The 23,482-nt window shown below is 40.1% G+C and overlaps 1 protein-coding gene across 1 annotated transcript in view; it reads right to left on the bottom strand.

The window, feature by feature from the left end:
* vps13c (vacuolar protein sorting 13 homolog C) overlaps nt 1–23,482 on the bottom strand; it is a gene marked incomplete at its 5' end in the record, with an annotated part of 85,169 nt that overhangs the window by 60,620 nt on the left and 1,067 nt on the right. The window contains 9 exon segments of the mRNA XM_079997289.1: nt 106–165; nt 905–1,014; nt 1,390–1,464; nt 2,088–2,150; nt 6,224–6,325; nt 14,538–14,633; nt 20,891–20,933; nt 22,096–22,115; nt 22,118–22,138. Coding sequence (XP_079853415.1) covers nt 106–165; nt 905–1,014; nt 1,390–1,464; nt 2,088–2,150; nt 6,224–6,325; nt 14,538–14,633; nt 20,891–20,933; nt 22,096–22,115; nt 22,118–22,138 — 590 coding nt within the window.

Consider the following 23,482-nt stretch of genomic DNA (forward strand, 5'->3'; position numbering starts at 1 on the left):
TTTTTACAGGAATTTACACGGAATACATACTGTATGTGCTAGAGTGGTTTTGTTTTTGCAAGTTTTTGTGAGTGTTTGTGTGGCGTGCAAGTGTGCATGTCCCACCTGTAGGCTGAGCTCTGCCAGTGTGACTCCCATAGAGAGAGGGCACTTGGGATCAGACAGCTGTAACGTAATACATATTAAATCAGAAAGCCTGCATGCAGCAGCATGACTGGGTGATTCTTTTGACAACAGGTAACTAACTAACTGTGGCAGTTCCACCTGCCACAGGCAACCCGAGTGGCGTCTTTAGGGCCCTCCAACACAGAGACATGGACGACGGGGTTGAAATGTACCAGTTTTATTGTAGAGAGTGGGCAAGGTGGAACAAGCCGGAGCAGATGGAAACCATGTCATGACAAGGGCTCCCCTCCAGTGTGTGTGTGGGGGGATGGGGGTTTTACCAGTTGCTCATTGATTGCTCTAATGAACAACAGGCGAACAGCCACCCTGGTCCCTGGCCCAATTACCTAAGACAGGTGTGGTTGCTTAAATCACACCACCCCCACACCGCACCAGCTAATTAACTGTTGTTTTCGATGACTTAGTTATTCTATATGATCAATAATTTAGACCATAGCATGACAGTAGAACAACGGAATGGAAAAGGAAATTAAAGGTAGAAAATGTGGGTAAATGCTCATCAGATATTAAAACCCCAGCATTTTCCAATTCCTTCAAGTTTACCCTGGAGTCATACTGTACCTTGGTCAACTTTTCCTTCCTAAATAAATGTCAGTGAATACACATTTATTTTGATTATTACAAGGATGATAACACTTCCCAGTCCCAGCCAGTTCACAATTCTGGTGATTGAACCTGCATTTTTACAAACAAGCAATCATCCGTTGTTAAAACTTACATCGTCTTCATATCTGATGTGGATGCTGGTTATCTTGACTTGAAGGTTCTTTATAACTTGGGTGGCCAGCTTCTCCGCAAATGTGTCCTTTTTCTCATCTTGGGGTTTTCCTGAAACGATTAAACCATAAAAACAGAGATTCAATAAAATTGTAAGACACCATGTCAACCCTTCAAATTATGTTATTTATTACTATATAACTATTATTAGAATTGTCATGTGTTAAAATATGCATATTATATGGCTGTGCTTTGATTTGTTAAAACTTAATCTGCTTTATAGTACCAGACCCTTTGGTTGGTTGACACACTAATTAATACTAATACTAATAAAAAAAAAAATAAAAATCACTGGTTACATAAGTAATGTACCACAAACTGTCACCAAAGAAAACAATGTTAATCACAAACTAACATAAATATATGAAACATTAAAACAACCAATAACAACATGACATCTAACAAAGCATCTTTCAAAGCACCTACCTTGTTTATGCTCATGTCGTTTCAGCTTCCTGAAGCCTTTTTTACTCTTTTTTGTCTTTTTATGTCCTTTAGAGACTTAGCGCAGCATTCAGGGTAGAGACAGGGGTTAGTGGAAGGATAAGCGCAGCACCCAAACCCAACAAACAGCACAGGGCATGCAGAAAACCCAGTTCCTCCACACATACACATTTAAGATTTAGCTTTATTTGAACTTTGAAGTCTAACCAGATTCCAGAACAGGGAAATAAAACCAACTGCTTTTCTATTATTTTTTATACTTGGTGAAGGAACCGTGGGAGTGTTGCGAGGGAAGGTATCAAGAAAAAAGTAGTAGCACAGCAGAGCAGGAGAAAACTGTTTCACAAAAGGGGTTAACCTCAAAACTATGCAAAGCAATCTTCACTCAGCTGCTATTTGAAACCTAGACAAAGGAAGATAAGGCCGTAACGAATGAAAAGTTCCACTGTAGTTCAGACAACTGTGTAGTTCCGGCAAATTGTTAATAATGGGGCTCGAACCACAGCTCTTCTTATAGCAAGTTGGCTGTTACATAAATCTTCATGAGGCTGATCAAGCTTATCTATGGTTGAGACATGTTCACAACGTGTGTGTGTGTGTGTGTGTGTGTGTGTGTGTGTGGTGCACTGACACTAGTGTCAATGTCTTGCCAGTGGCAACTAGCAACAGACAGGACCTACCGTTCTGGGGCTCCTTGTACACAACACTCTCCAGATTGAAGAGGAAGTCCCCTGTCTGAGAGGCTAGCGGCCCACCAACGTCAGCACAAGGTAAACAGCAGAGAGATCATTAAATCCAGACATGCATCCATCCACCCATCTGGCCCATTTATCCATGCACACACCCTCAAACTCTCTTTCAGTAGGCCCATATATATGCCTATACAACTTTGACATAGAGTATGCATTTGTTTTTGGTCATGCATACGGAATCATTGTTGATTCATGTGTCCTCTAACTGTCCGGCTAGTTTGCCATCTATTAAGTTCAATGGGAGTCCATTTTAGACCACGGCATTTTACCTGACTCTACTTACTTTAGCAGACATAATTCAGCTGCTGAATCATTTTCAAATGTTATAAAAATAAAATAAAAATATTTATCTTGACAGCTACCTGTGACTAGGGGCGCAATGGATCACAAAACTCACGGTTCGGACCGTATCACGGTTTTGAGTCACGGATCGGATCATTTTTCGGATCAGAAAAAAACCCATAAAAATACAGGGAGACAAATATAACTTTGCTTTCCGTTTATTCTGTAAAACACCTAAAGCAAGGAACTTTTGCCCATGGTCTTAAATGAAAACAAAATTCAAGATGTCCAATGTTTAAATACAATCTTAAAATATATAAAATATGAAATAATCAATTGTTGAATTAAAATGCAATATGAGGCACTAATGATACCTTCTTCCTTTAAAAATGGTAGCGAATGAAAAATTATGATCAGAACCGCCCCCAGTAACTGAATTTAATTCCAATAAGAAACCTGTATAATTTTCAATTTCTCACGTTCATAACAAAGCACACTTCATGAAAATCGGTTCAAAATTAAGCAAGTTACGGTCGATCTTGTAGAGAAGTCTCTCAATACACATCATATTTGTTTACTAGCGGACCTTGAGCGCTCCAATACGGCGGACGAGCATAGGCATAGGGGCGACATACAGCGGCTCCTTCACCACGTGTCGTAAAGTAGCAGCAACATAGCGCCACGTACCGTGAACCAATCATTGCGCTTCAGAGTAAAACAAAGCACGCATCTGTCATGTCTCTTCTTTTCACTGCAACTCTGCATCCAGATTTATGGAATTATTACTTTAAAAACAGCGGCAGTAAAACTGTATTTCACGATGATGGTTGAATGGCATCTTCTTTTTAGAACTCTTCAAAGTCACCCCCCCCCCCCCCATAAGGTGGGGGGGGGGGTGACTTTGTTGATGTGAAGTGCTTCTGTTGATAATGATCAAGGCCCTGAGATGTTTTAATTCTTGCTTTTGATGAGTATTATGAGTCCAACACAGTTCAACGGTTTTGTATAGTAGTGCTGAGCAACAGCCAAGTTCTAGAGTACTACAAGCACTACAACCTCTCCTTTTTGTTTAGCCCCAACTTCAACTTTGATGAAACTCTTCCCGAAGAAGTCTTAGCTTTGAGTTTATATTCAACCTCAGCGATGAGGTTTGTGCACACCTCACAAATTTGAGGAAAGCATGACGTATGCGTTCCCCAATTGTGCTTTTAACCAACTAAGCTCCATGGGCGGTCACCATGGGGATGGACACAAACAGGTAAATGTCAGTTTGGCGAACCCGGTCTGCTTTCTCCTCAGCCATTAAAGCACTACAGGCCTCTCATTTACGAAACAGCTATTAAACCAGCTGACCGACAGCGACTGAAAATGTCTGACTATTATGTTGTTAGCAGGCCATGTGAGCTTTAAGCTTCCACGGACTGCGTGTGCTGTCGTCACTGCGCTGTCTGCTGCTCATCTCAGTCATGAGTTTAAATATTGAATCAGGCACCAGACCACACAGACCCGTTGTCATGGTCAGTGCGCTGATATGAAACAGATAAAAAAGGATAACTAACGGAAAAATAATCACCTGAGTGTGCAGATTAGAATGCTGTGACACAGAGATGGATGTGTCAACGAGTCCATTAAAGTTTGATTTGGTTTCTGCCTTAGGAGTCTGTTTCTGCTTAATGAGTGTGCAGAACTTAATTCTACGACCTGTTGCTATCAAACAGACAGCTTTTGAAGAATAACTATCATTGTTCGGTCTCTCCAAGAGTTCTGCCGATTTGCAGTATGAAGAGTGTAGCCCTCAATGCTTGTGGCCCACTGATCCAGCTCGAGAAGGTTTAATTTTCATAAAATAAAAAGAAAGGAAATACATCGGGTTAATCTGTTCAAAATGTATTTCCAGGTCGGGAAGTCAGAAGGTGCCAAATAAGTTGAAGCCACAGTCACGCACATATAAAGCTGTTTATGAAAGTTTACAGCTTTATATGTACAATGCCCTTGTCCAAAGTGCACTTGTAGATAAAATGACAGGACACAATTCGGCATAGTCAGAAATAGTGAATGCCTGCTCCTAAAATCCACAGGCTTCGTTTCAACATGGTTTTTACAGACATGTTGAACCTGGTGCATGCCTTGTGACCTGGAGTATGAAGCATGGCACGCAGCCTGCTCAAACCTGATGTTCTGAAATGTTCTTAAAATGTTCTTAACACTTTCAAGAGAACGGCCTATGAGAACACCATGTTGAACAATCATCCATTCATCACATCATGCACACAATTAATATTTTCCTTGGTTGTGACAGTGAAACCATCGTGGCTGTGGGGCATCTTCCAGGCGCAACCAACCTGCATACATTGCCTACATTTAAAACTAAAAAAACTAGTTCATAATACACAGTGCTCTAAAAAGACAACTGAGTCTATTGATACCAATCTCATTCACCAAGGTGAATGAGAATAGTGTTTCCAGGGACCATTTCCAATAACAAAATCCCATATCAATATACACTATCAGCCACAACATTATAACCACGACAGGTGAAGTAATGACAGTGCTCATCTCGTTCCAGTGGCACCTGTCAAGGGGTGGGATGTATTAGGCAGCAAGTGAACAGTCACTTCTTGAAGTGAATTTGTTAGAAGCAGGAAAAATGGCAAGCATAAGGATCTGAATGACATGTATGTTGTTTACCTGGGGAAGAGATGGCACCAGAATGCACTATGGGAAGAAGGCAAGTCAGCAGAGGCAGTGTGATGCTCAGGGCAATGTTCTGCTGGGAAAGCTTGGGTCCTGGCCTTCATGTGGATGTTACTTTGACACGTACCACCTACCTAAACATTGTTGCCGACCAAGTACAACGCTTAATGGCAACATTATCCCCTAATGGCAGTGACCTATTTTAGCAGGATAATGTGCCCTGCCACACTGCAAAACATGTTCAGGAACGGTTTGAGGAACATGACAAAGAGTTCAAGCTGTGGACTTTGCCTCCAAATTCCCCAGATCTCAATCCGATCGAGCATCTGTGGGATGTGCTGGAACAACAAGCCTGATCCATGGGGGCCCCACCTCACAACTTCCAGGACTTAAAGGATCTGCTGCTAACCTCTTGGTGCCAGATGCCACAGGACACCTTCAGAGGTCTTGTAGAGTCCATGCCTCCACGGGTCAGAGCTGTTTGGGCGGAACAAGGGGCACCTACACAATATTAGGCAGTTGGTTTTAATGGTGTGGCTGATCATGATAAGTCCTGATAGATATTGAAGCAGACCTCAATATTGGCCTTTTAAACTCAGAACATTCACTCTCTGCAACAGAGAAAATGGTCTGTGTCTAAAAATAGCCATTCTGTAACTCCAGACTAAAGTACAGTCCCCAGTTGAATCACTGCACTGTAGCAGCAGTGCAGTGATTCATGTACTTATTCATGTACTTAAGATGTACTTAAGTACTTAATGTACTTAAGAACTACAGGCAATGGAGAGGTGGATGCGAAAGTGATGAACATGTCAGAAGAACATTTCCCCTCAAACAAAAATCTCTCAACTTAAAAGGAAAGCCAGAACTTAACGACAGGAAGCAGCAAAGGTGGGCAAAGAAAAGTAAATGAATTTAAAAGGACGATTGGGTGGCTTCTGAGATTCGACAGACACATGTACAATCAATCACGCGTTAACAGGCACAGGCAACGCACAAGCGATACAGTGAAGACGAAAAAGACACCAGAGGATTTCTATGTGGATTAGTCACTTCCCATCTTTTGGTTATGGGTCGGACATCCATACCTCTGCGTGCCGCCATCTGCAGCGCCGCCTCAATGCGCTGGAGCTCCTTCTGCTTGCTCTCGTGCAGGTCGTGCTCCTCCTTAGCTGCATCGTACTTGATGGCTGTAAAATACATTTACATAAACATGGTCTTAGTAACACTGAATCTGGTACTGTATGATAAACTAAAGAAGAAAGGAGAAAGAAATGGAGAAGAATGGAAGAAGAATCAGATAAGAGAAAGAGACAATTGATTGGATAAGAAAGTGCAGATCTTGCTCCACCTTGCACCTTTGCTTTGAAAAAAGAAGAGATATCCATCTGAGGACTGGAAGTGGCCAGACCAGGCAACCTGATCATTGATGTTTACTCTGTTTTCACATCAGTCTAAAATCTCTGTTAGAAAAGTGTATAACAGCTATAAATCTCACTAATGTTGTTACTTAGAGTTGTTACTAACAGTTAAACCTAGTTCATCAGCCCTCAACCAATCCAAACAGTCAACCATATGGTTTCTTATTACATTTCACTGCATATATGTATGGAAGTATGTATATGTATGTGACAAATAAAAATCTTGAATCTTGAATCTTGAATCTTACCAGAGAGTCCCAGAAATATTATATTCATGTCGCTGTCACTACAATTCAATACAGGCTGACTTTAAGAGTGTGATAGAGTGTGAGACTTTAGGAGTGTTCAAGAGTACCACAGAAAATATGTGAGAAGATTTCATTTATTGGTATTGAAATGACTTCTCTCTTTTCTGTCTCAAAATATTAAGTTGAATGGCATGAATTTCTTGTCTTTGAGTGTACACGGTGCAGGCGTGTTGCTGTTGTACACTGTGGAGTGGAGTGCAGGTGTGGACCGCGGCCAGGGACCATCTGCCGCAGTTTGTGTCTCATTACCAAAGCATGGCTGAGTGGAAGCACAGAGGTCCTACTCCCCAGCACATGGCCAAACAAATCTCTTCTCCAAACCAGTTGAAATATAGATGACTGAAAAGGCAGAGCTTCACCAACCACACAACCAAAAGCTTTTAAAGCCGTACGTTGCAATCAACCATACGATTTGTTGCATGTTTATGTGTTTCATGTTTTTCTGCTTTTTCAATACGTTATATGTCTCGAATGGAGAGAAATGTGTTGTAAAATGATCATTATGATCTAATGATCCCAAACAATTGCATTGAAGCAAGTGCAAGTGCATTAAAAGGTAAGGCATGGGGTTGGTATTCAGTAACAGCAGATAATTAAACAAGAAAGTCCATCTCTACTTTGTGTGTATAATGTAATCAAGTTAGGCATTTCTAATTCTTGTATATCTATACAAAAAGTATATGCATGTGTGAAATGTATGTGGTATCATTAAGCGATATTAGACTATATTTTCTGTCGGATAAGCAGTCACTGTACTTAGACATTTTCAGTGAATTGGATGGGGATTCAGAAAACCATCAAAAGTACATAATAGCTATATGTGTGTGTCTCAGGTTGTGGACGGGTGCATTTATAAAAACCCTCTCTCACTGACAGTGTATATTAGTGCCAATGTTTACAATTTCAATGCATTCACTAAAAACACATGCATGTATAATCACCTAAGCAACATTAATTTTTGTCAGAATTAAAACGCAAAAGGAACTACTATATTTAGCTGCCAATTCTCTCTGAGGACTGCATAATTCACCGCTTTGAATGAAAGACAAGGACAGAGCACCTTCGCTGCTTGGCTGCTAGGCAACCGATGGGTGAGGCGACCTTTTGAAACCAGACACAGGCCATCTGACAGCGCCGAATCTGAGGCACACTCCCACGGAAACATCCCCATGTCAAAACTCTTTTTGTTCTACTAGAACCCAATAGGAAGAGACTATCCTTTATATGGCATGCAAGAGGTAGACCTTGTTGACAACTAAAAATACACAGGCCTCATGCAGAGATAGCAAATGGAAAAACAATGTGAGATAAAAAACGGCAAAGGTATGTCCCAGACTTCACTACCCAATGACAATAATTTTACATGTCAGGGGTTTTGTTTCAAAAAAGCAAGGACCTTCACACAATCCATACCAAACAAGTCAGTTTTATTTCTTACATAATTGGATGTCTAAGTAATGTCTATGTTAGAGTAGTTATAGTTAAAAACAACTACTTGGTAATGGAAACCTTGATAGGGTCAAGGTTTCCATTAGAAACTAGTTGTTTTGTTTGTTTGTTTGTATTTTTAATCATGGGAAATTTGAAAAAACCTGCTTGACCATCTTCATGCTTAACATCCAGTAAATACACATATTCACTTAAGAATCTCTTGAACTTGAACTTGAAGATCACCCAGTAAAACCACATTCCTCTACCTCGAAAACCAACTAAAACAATTCTAGAAGAGGCGTGGCAGTGGCACGGCAAGCTGTCAGCAGCTGTAGCTGTAATTCTTCGCCATTACTTTCTCTGCACCATCCATCAGAAGTAGCATTACAATCAGAAGTGTGCTTTACTAGCTCTATTTTTTCTGTTTTACCTGTCTGAATTTAAAAACTGTCCAACAAACAAAATGGAACAACATTTACACACATATTTAAGCCATGGGCTGTTCACCACTTGAACATGAGCAGGATCAACAATGTTGGTGCATGTTAATAAATAAATTTCTCATTCTTGCCTTTAAACTCTGCATTTTGAATATTACATTGAAGATCAAACTAGAAGGGTACACATGTTTCGCAATAATGACAAATGAAGGAAATATGGTAAAAGTGTGACGTCCTTGCTAAAGAGTCCGCCAATTCAGCTTCAAGTCTGTTGTTTTCTTATGGTAACTTTTTTTTTGATTAATGCATATATTAAACATGCTTGATTTTATATAGATTTTAAATCTTGCAATTCGTTGAAGAAGATGACTAAAGCTACAAGTTTATTTAGGAAATACATATATCTATCTTAGAATACAAGGTAGGAAAATACCATCAACTGAATCTTGACATATCTCTGGATTTGGCAACTGAGCATGTCAGCATTACCGAACATTTTGGCAATTAAGCAATAACTACTCAACAGGCACATTTTAGTCAACACATTTAGTTGTTGATGTGGTATGTGCCTGGATCTTTTCCAGTTGTACCAACATCTGGAAGACCCTTCTGTCACAAGGAAAAAGCCCAGAACCGACAAAGAACAGGTGAGAGAAACCTTCACTATGAAAAACCTCAACCACAACAAGTAATTTGATCTGTTGTTGAATCTCAAAATTCTTCATGAAGCAAGAGACGGATGCACCGCTTCATTTGATAGTATCCATTATCTTCAGTCAAGAAAACATTCAAGTGTTTCTTTTTATTTTTCCAAGGTTATGTTTCCTGATGTTACTTTCAGATTCAATATTTGATATCATTACTTGCTCAGATGTGACCTCATATGCATATTGTAGAGTTTTGGATTTGGCAAAAAGGCAGCCCCCCGAAGAAAAACTGCACTACTGTTAAAAACCACAAGGGAAAAAAAAATAGGTTTGAGAATCTAAATGAAAAAGAAGAGGAAGAAGAAGAACAGAGCCTTGGCCACCAGCAAGCACCTGGAATCCTCAGCCTCACGAGGCGGTCTTACCATTGTAAGGAGAACTTAACAGCCCAGAGTCGGCTGAAACACACATGGCAGAAATGAGAACTTTACACCATGTCGACTGAGTGGGGAAACAAATCCCAAGAATAACTACCGATCGATTATTTATTACCATGATAAATCCCAAACACTTACCTCATCCTCATTAAAACATATCTATACACCTTATTTGAGCTGTCAAAAGAAAAAAGGCATTGAACCATGCAACCATCTTTCCTATATGGGTCATTCTCATGAAAGCACCGTAATGTCCCAAATGAATTGGTCCACATATTCACAGAGCATGTGAAATAATTCACTCAAACATGAAAGTACACATTGCCTACTATATGGCTCGCTTTGTTGTTTTTAACTATTATATTATTTTAGTGTTTGAATTACTGGGAAGTGTCCGCGCAAAAATAAATTGTTACGGTAATGTACCCCCACATTAGCGTGACAATGTGGTATCTAAATCTTAATTGTATTAATTTTAAACATGACAATAAAAAGAGTAGTGAGGGAATGTAGTGATGGAGCATACTCTTTTTCACTATCTGTGAATTGCCCCATTTTTCGTTAAGCTAAGCTAAAGTGCATTCACTACCATAACAGCCATCTTTAATTGTCCGGAAGCGTTACAGTAATGCATTCTTTAACAAGAAAAGCAGAGAAAAAAACAGTTAAAACAACTAAGTGGGCCACACAGTCGGAGCCACTTGGAGAGGGCAGCTGGAACATGACAGGTGCCAGGCAGATCCGTGATTGGGGCTTGGCTGACCCATGCAGGGTCCCTGTCGTGTCCCTGCTCAGATCTTGCCTGTAATTATATCCCCCTCGATGACGTGAATCACGCGCCGGCGCCTGGGAATGCCCTCAGGCTGCATTTGTGGAAAAGCAGTTGCAATGCTTTATCTGTCCTCCAGGGGGAGCATTGGTTCAAAACGTAAAGTAACTCGCATGTACGGGATAAACTTGTGTTTGTTTTACGAAAAATGTTTTGGAATGGAACATATTTTCTGTACATTCAAAAGACAAAATAAATACATCTCTGATTTTAAAGAACAAATTATTTTTTTTTATTGTAGATGTATTTAACTGAATGACACAGTCCGTAACCGTGTGTAACAGAGTAACTTGTCAGTTACTCACACTTAATTTCAAATCCCAATGTTGGCTTAGCACACCTCCCTGCCCCGCTCCTCCACCAGGGCGAAGAGCACTTTGCAGCGAATCTATTCATCCATCAATCCCATCCTATCTTATCCAGAACCAGCGGCACTGCACGACTCAGACAATTAAAAGTTTATTTTGAAAAGACGTTCAGACTGACCAGGGAACCTCACCTCACACCTTAAATTACATATTTCCAATGGGATTTTATTTTACTTAAAATAATTGTGAAATATTGCAACTAATAAAATCGCAATTCTTAATGTATTGCAAAACTCCCCATACCGTGCGTTTTTGCACTGCAGGAAACTATTTCATAGTTCTTAGGACTTTTTTGGAGGAACCATTCATTTTATTGTGTCTGCACTGCAGGAACTACTGTAGGAACAGTCATTGTTCTCAGAACTCCGTTTTGAGCAACTTATTTAGCTCCTACTCCTGGGCAGGGACTGATCAGCACAAGAGGAAACTTGAGTGATGTAAATGCCGGTGATGGGTCCAAACCTAAGACCATGGTCCCTCGGACTGAGTCTGCCTGGTTGAGTGGCATCACTCTGGGTGGGGACAAGCCCACGTACACTCAGCGGTAATAAAAAACATGACAAATTAAAAAAATATAAAGAGTATTTTTATTGTCGATGTATTTATTTCATTTTACAACGTTAATTGAATGGAACAGAAAATCCCAGAGCGAGTGAGCCTGTGCTTTACGAAAGTGGGAACAAACTTTTAAATTATATCTTGACCATATCAAACATATGAGTGAAGATTCAGCAAATGGATTGATTATTTCTCGCTTCAAATTTTTTCAGAAACAAATTTTAGTGGACTGATGAGGTGAAATCAGTGAGAGTTAAGGAGTAAATACAACACAGAACTTATGCTGAAACCAACAAGGGTTTGATGACGTCACATCAGCATCACCGGTGCCAGTGTTTAGTTCTTGGGGACCTCCCCCAGGTCCGAGTTCCCCTCAGGGAGTCCCCACAACTGTTCAATGCAAAAACACTGCGTCATATTGTGAGGTCCCAGGTGATTCCCACACCTACATTACATGGGGAAACACAGTTCACTTACCGAGACACTGAATAGCACTGAACAACGCCAATCGATTGTTTCCTTTGAAGCAACTATCCAGGTGTTATAGATTAAGAGAAGTGGGTGGAGGAAGATCTTAATCATATTGCGGACCTTAATCTGACCAGTGCGATAGATCCAAGTCAGTGTTAGCAGCGCGTACTGGACATTTTCCGCGATGATAGTCAGCTCTCGGACGGTGACACTGAGAACAGCGCTGCTGAATCTGATATTACTCCGGATTTGGAGAACATTTCAAACAGTGGATTTCAACCTGAATGTGACGATGAAACAGAATATTTTCAAGAACCACCAGAGGAGACCAACGATACGCCCTTTGTTGTTACAACAAAAGAAGTCCATGATATAGTGAAGTCCGTTGAGATTGGTGCAGATTTTCAGATTTCAGATTTTCCGAAACTCATATTATTGATAGACTCTACATTAGTTGTGTTGTCCATACTTTTAAACTCCAAAATAATTCAACTTTAATAAAACATGTATATTCTTACTGTTAAATAAAAGCTTTTTTTAAAACAAAAATAGTTGTGTGTTGTTGACGCTGTTTAACACTGTTCGTGATTGGCCCATTCAGCATTATGTTAAGAAGCCATGAGGCTTTGTTTGTCCACCAACCCCATTTGCATTCTGGGAGCTGGCTAAATGAAGCAAATCTGGGGGAAAATTTGGAGGTGATTATCTCAGAATCACAGTTTGCCACACCCTTGTCATTAACAAGTCGTAGTGTTAAAAACATTTGCTTGATTTGCACAAGTGACACCTTGTTTGGAAGCTCTGATTCTCCACTTTCAATTGATGGTAAAAAAAAAAGTCGAAAGCCGCCAGATGACCCTTAAGTATCACAAGGGTCACATATGTCTCCAATGGCCGCAGTACACCTTTTATTGAGTGACTACCGAAGCAGGCTATAGATAAAGCCTTGGGCCATCTCTTTGCACTCAATGGCCAATCATTGTGTCACTCAATAGGACTGGAAGCCCCCACACCTAACCCATACATATGCAAACGCAGACCTATTGACGAAAATCTCCACATTCCAATGGAGCAATCAATCCTATTTCGCTAAGAGGTGAACATTCCCAACTGACCAATGGCCCCCTCTCTGTATTTCCCCTCTTTGTAGAGGGAGGATGAAATATTCAGTTTACTATCATACAGGACTTCTTAATAATTCTTAATCAATAACTGGCGATTTATTTAATAGTTGGCAACTAATCCATGACGTAAACCATGGAGTTTAAACTGTATCAACAGTAAACAGTCTTGAGTGTTCAGAAGGATCTATACACTGTTTAGTCTCTTTAACGTTTCTACAAGTTATTATTATATCCCTGTTGTTGATTGTATTGTAAAAATTTGATAGTTCAAAGACCCTCATTTTGAAACCAAAAGGCCAAAGACTAGAACCTATAAATCCACACACTTGGCCACTGCAAAAATAAGGAAATCTCCTGTTTACATCATCAACCACTAGTCACTTTAATGTATCAAGTATTGCATTTCATACCTGTTTTGTCTTACCTTAGTAGTTTATTGCAGTGTTTGTCTTACAACACTGTCTATCTTGCCATTCAGTATGACACTGCATTGTTGTGGCCCACGACCATTTAAGATGTCCAATATCAAGTTGACTCACTGTAATTATTGTCTGCATTATATTTTGTCTTTCTTTTAGGTAAATACTTTTATATTACTTGTACTACACTACTCCTTTGCATTTTAGATAGATAGATAGATTTAAAATACTGTTTTTCGATACCGTTTTAAATACTATTTGAATTCTGTCTTTAAACCGTTTTATTTCAATCACTACTATACACATTAATAAACCTTGTTTTACTTATTATGTAAAGCTGAGTTGACTCTGAGACTAAGAATCTTATTACTGGTAATGATGCTTGCATTGTTATCAAGTATTTGACAATAAACCTTAAACTACAATTACATAGACCTAGTTTTGAGTGCTCTCAAGTCAAAGCTATTGAATTTAAAAAACAGCTTATATTTTGAAATGAAAATTAAATAAAGCAATAAGACCTGTTCTCATTCATATGACAAAAAAAAAAAAAAAAAAAATCATATGACAAAAAAGCAATTGAACTTTGAAAGATGACCTCTGGTCAGGGTTCCAAGGACAATATCTCAGGTCCACTGAAATATTTCTCTGAATTGTGTTTTTGTGAAGTTAGCGCCATCTCACAGTGACACATACCAATTAAATGAATGAGTGGGTTTACAGTTGAAAATTAAACAGACCCTGTCAGGACATATGATGGGGGGGTAAATTCTGGCCGGTTGGGAGCCGCCCGGTAGTTGGCTGGAAACTGAAATATTTCACATTTTCTATGAATATGTGTATCAATTCATTTCAGACATGTTTTGTGGTGGTTTCATGGGAATGACCTTTTCTAGTGCTTAATATTAAGTGAAAATATTACTAGGTTTTTAGTCAGTAGTTTACTTACTCGCTCCAGGGACCACCAGTAGATACACGCCATCCAACGTGGCAACAACAGCATCGTTATAGAGGTTCTTCCATGGGATCTTCAATGTCAGCTTTCCTGAAACAAAAACAAATAAAGGAGATGAATAAAAGCAAGCGCAAGAACACATCCTTTGCTTTTAGCGATTACCTTTACTCATACACGGTTTACACAGTATGATCGCTGTTCGAGTTAATGCTGCTTTGACCCCGGCTACAGGTCGGTTGTAATGATAGGTAAAGCTATTGTTGAACTTATTGGAAAATACACAGGTCAGCTAAAGGCTGGAACATTAAAGTAAAGATTATTTTTCCTCAAATGACGATAGCAACCACTAATTATTATCCAATTAAACAACATATTGATCTTTCAGAGAGTGATGCTGACCGCTCTTGAGACGTAGCTTATTTTCCGTAACAAATCATTTAAATTAAGATATATTGGTTTACAAATCCTATAACAAAATTGAAACAGCATCAAACAGCACAAATTAAACAAAAAACAGACAGGTGCTCTAAAATTTGCCCCCATGTACACATACACACAAACAATTGCTGTATTTAGTAAATCAGACATTCTTTTAAGTTTTATTCGTTCTTCATCATCACTGATGTCTTACTTTCATTCGTTCATGCTGCTTTACTTTTCTTAAAATGTTCATTCCTGTTCAGGGTCCCGGTGACTAGTGAGATTTATTTCAGTTTGTGTGTCAGAAAAGTGAAATAGGATTCTGCCATCAAACAAGCCACGCTGCAAGGAGGTGGCACCAGGTGAACAGCGAGGAGAGGAGAGGTCTTTTCTCAGTCAATGTCAACAGACAGAACCTCTTAGAGCCAGATATAGCACAGACTCAAATGTGCTGATGTCACAACCGCCGATGCCATTGAGCAAAGGTTTGGCAAACATCTCTGGTGTCGCCCAGCAACACACAGTCCCGTATCCAAGAGAAAAATTGATTAGTTTAAACAGGAGATGTTGTTGTGATTGACCCCTGGCTGGTTAGTAGAGCGGAAGGAGCCGTCCAACGATCCAACCTCCACCAGTAGAGCAATGCTGAATGGCACTAGGTCTGAAAATAAAAAAAACAAAATACCACCTAGACTGTCTGTATTCATCTGTAAAATATGAAAGTGCTCAGGCAATATGGATGATATACCAGTCAGAAAATCTATACGAAACCAGAATTCAGGAGTAGTAAGTGAGATAATGGTGCCTGGATCCTGGACTTCCTCACAGCTTGGCCCCAGGTGGTTAGGGTGGGGAAGCGCATGTCCAGCTCCCTCACCCTGAAGGATCCCTACACTCCCCTCCCTGCAGGACTTATACACCAGGAGGTGTAGTAGCAGAGCCCGCAGGATCATGAAGGACCCTCACCACCCCAATAACAGACTGTTCCAGCTGCTGCGGTCGGGCAAGGGCCTCCGCAGTCACACAGCGAGAACAAAGAGACTGAGACTGAGTTTTTTCCCGCAAGCCATTAGAACTGTCAATGCTGACCTCACCAGGGGTCCTCACTGAGCCACACACATAGGCTCCACTACCTTCTGTACTGTATGTAGCATACTGTACCGCATACTGAGTCACTGTTCTGGGTTGTTCGGTGTTACCGTATTGCTGCACCGTACTGTTGTATACTGTGCTGTATTATCCCACAAACACTACCTCACTTTATTCACATGCCACTTTAATGCACATATCTGTATTTACATAATTGCCTATCCCATATACATAAGTCTATCCCATATACGTAAGCCTATTTCCCTTATCTATTCCATTTTATTTTATTATATATATTTTTATTTTATTCTATAAGTATTAGACTTACTGTACTACGTTTTAGGAATCAGTTAGTTGGTCTAGTAGAAAGAAATTTTCTTAGGTAGCTACTGTGTTCTGTCTAGGACATATTGCGTGTAATCACCGGGTGCGTTGCATTTCATTTCACTGCATATATGTATGAAAGTATGTATATGTATGTGACGAATAAACCTCTTGAATCTGAATCTTTTTATGACAGTGTTCCCGGACAAAATGAAAATAATAAAAATTAATTTACACCTGACTTACACATAAGTAGCGGATGAAAAATGCTTTTGTATTTTGTTATTATAAGAACCATTACAAGAATTTTGTTTCTACAAACAGCGGTGGAGGGGTTTGTGTGTCCCTGTGACCCTGGGAGCTGTGTTGTCAGGGGCGTAGCCCCTGGTAGGGTCTCCCAAGACAGAGTGGTCCCAGGGGAGGGACCAGACAAAGAGTGATTCAAAGGACCCCAATAAAAAAACACCGGGTACCTCGCCCGGAATATGGAACCCGGGCGAGGTACCGGCGAGGCGGCATTGCTAATGCTTGACCATGTCCCTCTGGGAATCCTGTGGGGGGTACTGAGGGAGTATGAGGTACCGGGGCCGTTGGTACGAGCCATCTGGGCCTTGTACAACCAAAGTGAGAGCTGTGTTCGTATTCTCGGCACAAAGTCAAACACTCATTGCATTGCATTGCATTTAGCAGACGCTTTTATCCAAAGCGACGGATGCAGCCATCAGGAGCAATTAGGGGTTAAGTGTCTTGCTCTAGGACACTACAGCATGCTAGCAGGAGGAGCCTGGGATCGAACCAGCAACCTTTAGATTACTAGACGACCAGCTCTACCTCCTGAGCTACCACCCCCCCCTCAGTGGGTGTTGGACTCCCCCAAGGTTGCCCCTTGTCCCCGATTCTGTTTGTGATCTCAATTTACCACTCTATCTCCATCCCAACCCTCGCCTATGGTCATGAGCTCTGGGTAGTGACTGAAAGAACGAGATCGCAAGTACAAGCCGCCAAAATTAGTTTCCTCCGTAGAGTGGCTGGGCTCAGCCTTAGAGATAGGGTGAGGACCTTGGACATCCGGATGCCTCCTGGGCGCCTTCCTTTGGAGGTTTTCCAGGAACGTCCAACTGGTAAGAGACAACGGGGTAGACCCAGAACACGCTGGAGGGATTATATATATATATATAACGCCTCGGGGTCCCCCAGGAGGAACTGGAAAACGTTGCTGGGGAGAAGGGGGCCTGGAGCTCCTTACTCAGCCTGCTGCCACCACGACCCGGCCCCGGATAAGCGGAGAAAAATGTATGGTTGGAACAGCGGTTCAGAAGTTATTAGACAAAATGTAAAAGTGGTCATTATAGCGTCACCATCTGGCCCATCAATCCCTTTTTTTGAATGGGATTGAATGTTGTCGAACTAACAGTATATTCCAAGTTTGGTGTCCATGGATTTCACATTTTCTGAGTGCCAGGGACCTTCAGCAGATATTGTTATTGTTATTGTGATTGTTATTGTGATTGTTATTATTATTATTATTATTATTATTATTAATAATAACAATTATAATCCGCAATCCCAATCTCACCTCAATATAAATATTTAAAACCTCTACGTACAAAACTAGATTGGAAGAGTGGCTCGGGGCACCCTTGTAAAAGGGAATGCATTCTCAAAAGGATTTCCCTGAATAAACAACGGTGACAAACAAACAGTTTCCTGTTGGTTTAAATACACTCAGTCACCAATTCCTGTCCACTAAAAGTTATTCAACACACTATTATAAGCACCTTAGCACCTTGGTTGCAGACAAAAAGTAAACCCAGGATCCCTACAGTGCAATTCTCTGTAATTCAAACATGTTCACTTGTCTGCAGGCTTTCAAAACAAGAGCCTTCAGCCTGAAGCTGAACCTGTCAGCAATTGACACCAGCAAGGCCCAGAGCAGAGCCATTGCATGATCTTTTCTTAGAAACGACCAGAATATCAGAGAAAAAATAAATAAATAAATAAATAAATAAATAAATAAATAAATAAATAAATAAAAAGATAACTTAAACTTTAGATAATTTTAGGTTAATTGGAAAATAATAATACCTTTCATCAACATTCTTTAAAGCAGCTTTTATCATGAGTTGCGGTTGGGTTGTGGTACATGCCAATTCATTCATGTTTTTTTTTGTATTTTATCATGTCCAAAAATGCTTCTCTTGACTGCAGCCTCTTTTTCTTAATAAACACGTTTATTGAGAATTAATCACAAGCTTTTGATATAAAAATGTAACTCCCTGACTCATACTGTAGACTGGGGCTTTGCTATGAAAATGTAGTAGGAAAGTCTTTACTAAACTTTCTTAATGCGTGCATGAAGACAATGCACAATAATGAAAGAGAACAACAACACAGATTTTACCTTCATTGGAAAGGATTCTTCAATTTAGTTTTACTTCATTGGACAGAGGCGGATTTCTTGGCCAAAACAAAACCTAGCACCTAAAAAAGTTTGACCTTGCTTAGACTGTACAAAAGCACTGCATATTTAACATATACAAAAAGTTGAATTTATAGCCAAGTGTGGAAGCTTTTATGTTACATCGTTCTACAAACTATTTAATAACAGTTGGTCCAATCTGTGGTTCTCTGATAGCAGGTGACCGTAGTTTATCAGCTGCTACAGCGTGCGGCAGGCTACAGATAGAGAGATACACTGTGGGTTATTGTCGGAGTTGTGCTTGAGGACACATCTATGTTGCAAAGGCTGAGTTCAACTCCATTTAATTTGTTTGTCACATTGTTAAGTATTCATTATGTAACAGTTGATGGAGTCCCATCGATTTCTCTACCAGATGTTGCGCGGACGTCGATCGGGGTATTTTTAAGTCTCGGATTGGCATGAAACTACCGGATGAATCATTGGTTCAATACAATTAGCATTAATGCAGAAAAACATCACGATTCACTCAAAAGAAAAATAAGTCAAAAGGCGTAAGATTGTGACTATGCTAGCATCTCCAATCTCTATGATCCTGCCAAAGGAACCTCCTCAATGTTGAGAAGAAACCCTTAAACTAACTGTTATATATTGCAAATTTATCAAGATTCAGCAACTGCACGATAGCAACGACAGCATATTTCTTGCCTAAAGGATTCTCAGTGTTTGGGTCTCCTAAACCCATCTCAGTTTTGCACGGTGCATCTGCTGTCACCATAGCATTGGCTGATTAAGGTAGGCAGGTACTGTCGTATTTTAGCACTTTTTCAAACAAAATGAATGGACAAACACAACTTCTAAGAAAAAAAATTGAAACTTTGTTTCATCACGTAGGAGACAGAGGAGTCTGTGTTGGACCATTTTGAAGAGCTTTCTAATAGAGCTTGGTGTCTCTGAGCCACAGCATATTGATTTAGTTATGCCACACTAAAATTACACAATCATAATAGTGCTAAATTAAGGCCATAATGGTAGGAACCTGTACACATTGAAAGTGGTCTCCAATTAAAAAACGGATAAAATGACGCTGCAACTTTTGTGTTGGGTTCATATTTTTACCATTACTGTAGTTTTTTTACCACCGGGATCCTGTGACGCTGAAGAAATGGGCCGACAGAGGCGAAGTCAACTACACATGGCTGCACAGTTTTGTCAACCAGCAGAGCCAAATACAGAGAGACCCGTCGAAACAAAACACGACTGATGCATTTTATTGAGATTTACAGTATGTCCATCACTAAGCCTGGACAGCGGGTTGTGAAGAGATGAGACACTGTACTTGGGTGAAGTGATATTGTGCAAACTAAACAAAAGGCATTTTGGCCGTTTGAGGCACACTGGACATGAAATCTGATTATTGGTAATTTCCTGTACATGTCAGCTCAGTTTTGTTTGTTTGTTGTTCATTATGGGAAAACGTGTCTTGCAGCAGCATATTAAAACGACACAAACACTTTGCAGTAATTATACAGTAGGATGTAAGAGGCTAAGCAACTGAAACACATGCTCGCTGCCACTTGAATGTATTTATATCAACATTTTCTATCTCTCCAGTTCTTATATGTAATTTGCAATATAATTCCAACAATGACATTAATGGAGCTAATTCCCATATAGATATTGCTTTCTTACATACTGTACTGCAATACCACTATGAATCCGGTAGAGCTATATTTTGTGGACTGAAACCCAAACTGGAGCTTGGGAGAATTCCAGGAAACCCAGAATAATTCATTCCATATACGTAAAGATCTAGATCCTTTTTGAATATTGTTACAAACAGAAGGTCGTATTTCATACCTCCTCGAAATCTATCTGGGAGTACTTGAAGTTAGTACTTGCAGGCCGATACCTCATTGATGTCGATTCCAAGAATCATGCTGGCTTTTACACTGAGTGCGTATACCGTAGCAGTAGCAGCAGGAATAAAAAGGTCAGGTTCTCAAGTTTCCTCGTCAGGCAAAATAAAATAAATAAAAGAATACTATGATATTACAATTATATTATATTATATAACACTATTTTGTGTACTTACCAATTTGGCCAGCTCTTACTTTGAACGGAACATCGAGCTCACTCTGCAACAAAACAATTTAAAGCATGGCTGTTAGTCAACAAATATAGACGTACATCAATATAAAATGCTAAAACCAAAAACCAACAAGAATAAGCCCTTAATAAAGAGATACAAGATGCCGGATTGAACAACTTCCCCAGGTTTGGAATAAAAAAAAAATACTGAAAAGGAATTAATCAAAGCATTTATAACGAAAATCAATATTTCATTTAGTTCGTTGATTTTTGGAAGTGTTTTTTTTTTTTTGCTGGACGATATTTTGGATGACACTGCTGTTCTGTGTTTTTCTAATCAAGGAAGAGTGGTCCTGGTAGCAGTTGGTGGGGGAAAACCACCTTAACCAGATAACTGCCAGTGAACGGCGACTGGGCAAATTGTGCTGGGAAAGAAAAATGCACTGGCAACTAAAAACTCAAACAATGCATTCTGAATGCATCTTGGGCGTCTCGCTGTCGCAATCTTTGCATGGCTCCCCGGTAGCACCAGGGAAGCGTTATGATTCAGGACTTGGACTTTACGCTCCCGGTGATTTCACACTCGGCCTCAGAGCTGACGCGCTGCTCAAAGTGACTGCTCAGATCGCATTAAGAAACTCGCTCTTCACAGGACAAAAAGTGACCTGAGCAATTCAAGGAGCTGGGGGTGTCCGTGCTGAGCAGGCCAGTAGTACAGGCTTTAACCCAGAAAAAACACACATATTGGCCAAAATGAGACTCAGTGCGTTATTTGGTATTTTTATTTGCCTAAATTGAATGATATTTGGGTATTTTAAACACTGTCTAAAATTACTCAATTGCTAAAGCCAGCTTGAAAGAAACTGGCTCTATAGTTTACAGTTCACCATCACTTCTGCTGAATGAAGTTCACCATAGCACAGGGGACTCATGTTATCTGAAATACCACCATCAAGGATAACAAGCAAGTTGTTCGCGAATGGGTTTGTTCTGGGCTGCAGCAGGCACAACTGGGAGGTATCTGTGGAAGTGTAGGTGTGGTGCATGGGGAAGAAAAAACTGTGTGCTGAACTGGCCTTCACTAAGTAAATAATAGGTTTAAAGGATCGTCATCAATGTATTTAAGTCCTATGGAGAAGCCAAATACTGCGACCGTGCACTACAGACAGGAAACATGTTTTAGCCACACACTGCAAGCAAAGTACTCACCAAAGCATTTTCCTTAACTTTAGATTTTCAAGCTCCACATTGCCTGTAAAGATACATCAAAAACAATGTTAGAGTGAAATTTGAGTTGCCATTGTTCTCCATGGAGTTAGTTTACACATCAGAAATAAGGTCTCAAAACAGATATCCATTGCCTCTTTACAGGTACTCCCTCACTTAACGACCGAGTTCCATTCCTCGGACCAGGTCGTTAAGAAAATTGGTCAATAAGCGAGGACCCATGTTAATTCACGGTAAGAGGGCGTGGCATTGCCAACGCTAGTGTAGTGAATACTGACATACTGCGGGAACAAGACTGAGACCTAGAACGGTGTTGAGATGAGATGAATATAGTGTATAAAGTGTAAATAATATGTATAGTATATAGTATATAGTAGTGTATATAGGGTATACAGTGTATATAGTATATATAGTATCTATAGTGTATACAGTATATATATGATGTATATAGTGTATATAGTATAGTATATATAGTGTACAAAGGGTGATGAGATGAGATGCTTGAAGCTGAGACGCTGTGCACGCAGCAGTATTGCACACAGCGCACAATACAGACTGGTCAGAGAGCTGCTCGTAAGTCTGAACGGTCGTTAAACAGGTAGGTTGTTAAGTGAGGAGAACCTGTATTTTCCACAAAGGTCGGTCTGACTGGCTTCTTAAGAGTATGACAAAAGAAGAAGCAAAAGGAACTTGTAATTTTTCTTTAACGTGAGAGACATAAAATGGGGGGTAGGGACTGGAGAGGCACACAGCAAATGACCGCAGGGTTGGATTTGAACTCGGGTCGCTGCAGCGGTTTTGCCTACAGTATTATGGGGTGCGCTCCTATCGATTGAGCCAGATTGTTTGTGTGCAAAGGTGTGAACCACTGCATATTCTAATCCTGGACTGGAGCATTCAGCAATGACGCCTACTGGAGCCCACATTGAAGGCACTGAATTATCACAATTAGTGTTAAGGAAGTATGTGGTACTTAAGTCCAAAGTGCCAGTTTGTTCAAAGAAACCATTTAAAAAGTTGCATTAACAAAAAACAACAAAGAACAAGAAACTATTTTTTGTGATTGTTTTTTTGTGATCAGGGTGATTTCCCTGAATGAAACAAGTGTTGATTTTTCATTTTTCTACATTGACATTTGATACATTTAGTTTGACATTGTTATACATGTATGTAATGTATACGTTGGGGGACTGTGGGATGCATACATGTTATTTTCCTGAGTAACAAGTTCTACGTCTGAAACCAGAAAGGTGAGAGTCGGCTTAATCTGGAGGAAACTGGCTTTCCTTTTCAGACACAGTCAGCAAGAGTACTTTGGCCACGACTGTCCAAGCCCGTCTCCAGGGTTGTACGTCGGTTGGGTTGGGTG

The sequence above is a fragment of the Zeus faber genome, assembly GCF_960531495.2.
Source record: "Zeus faber genome assembly, chromosome: 3".
Lineage (NCBI taxonomy): Eukaryota > Metazoa > Chordata > Actinopteri > Zeiformes > Zeidae > Zeus > Zeus faber.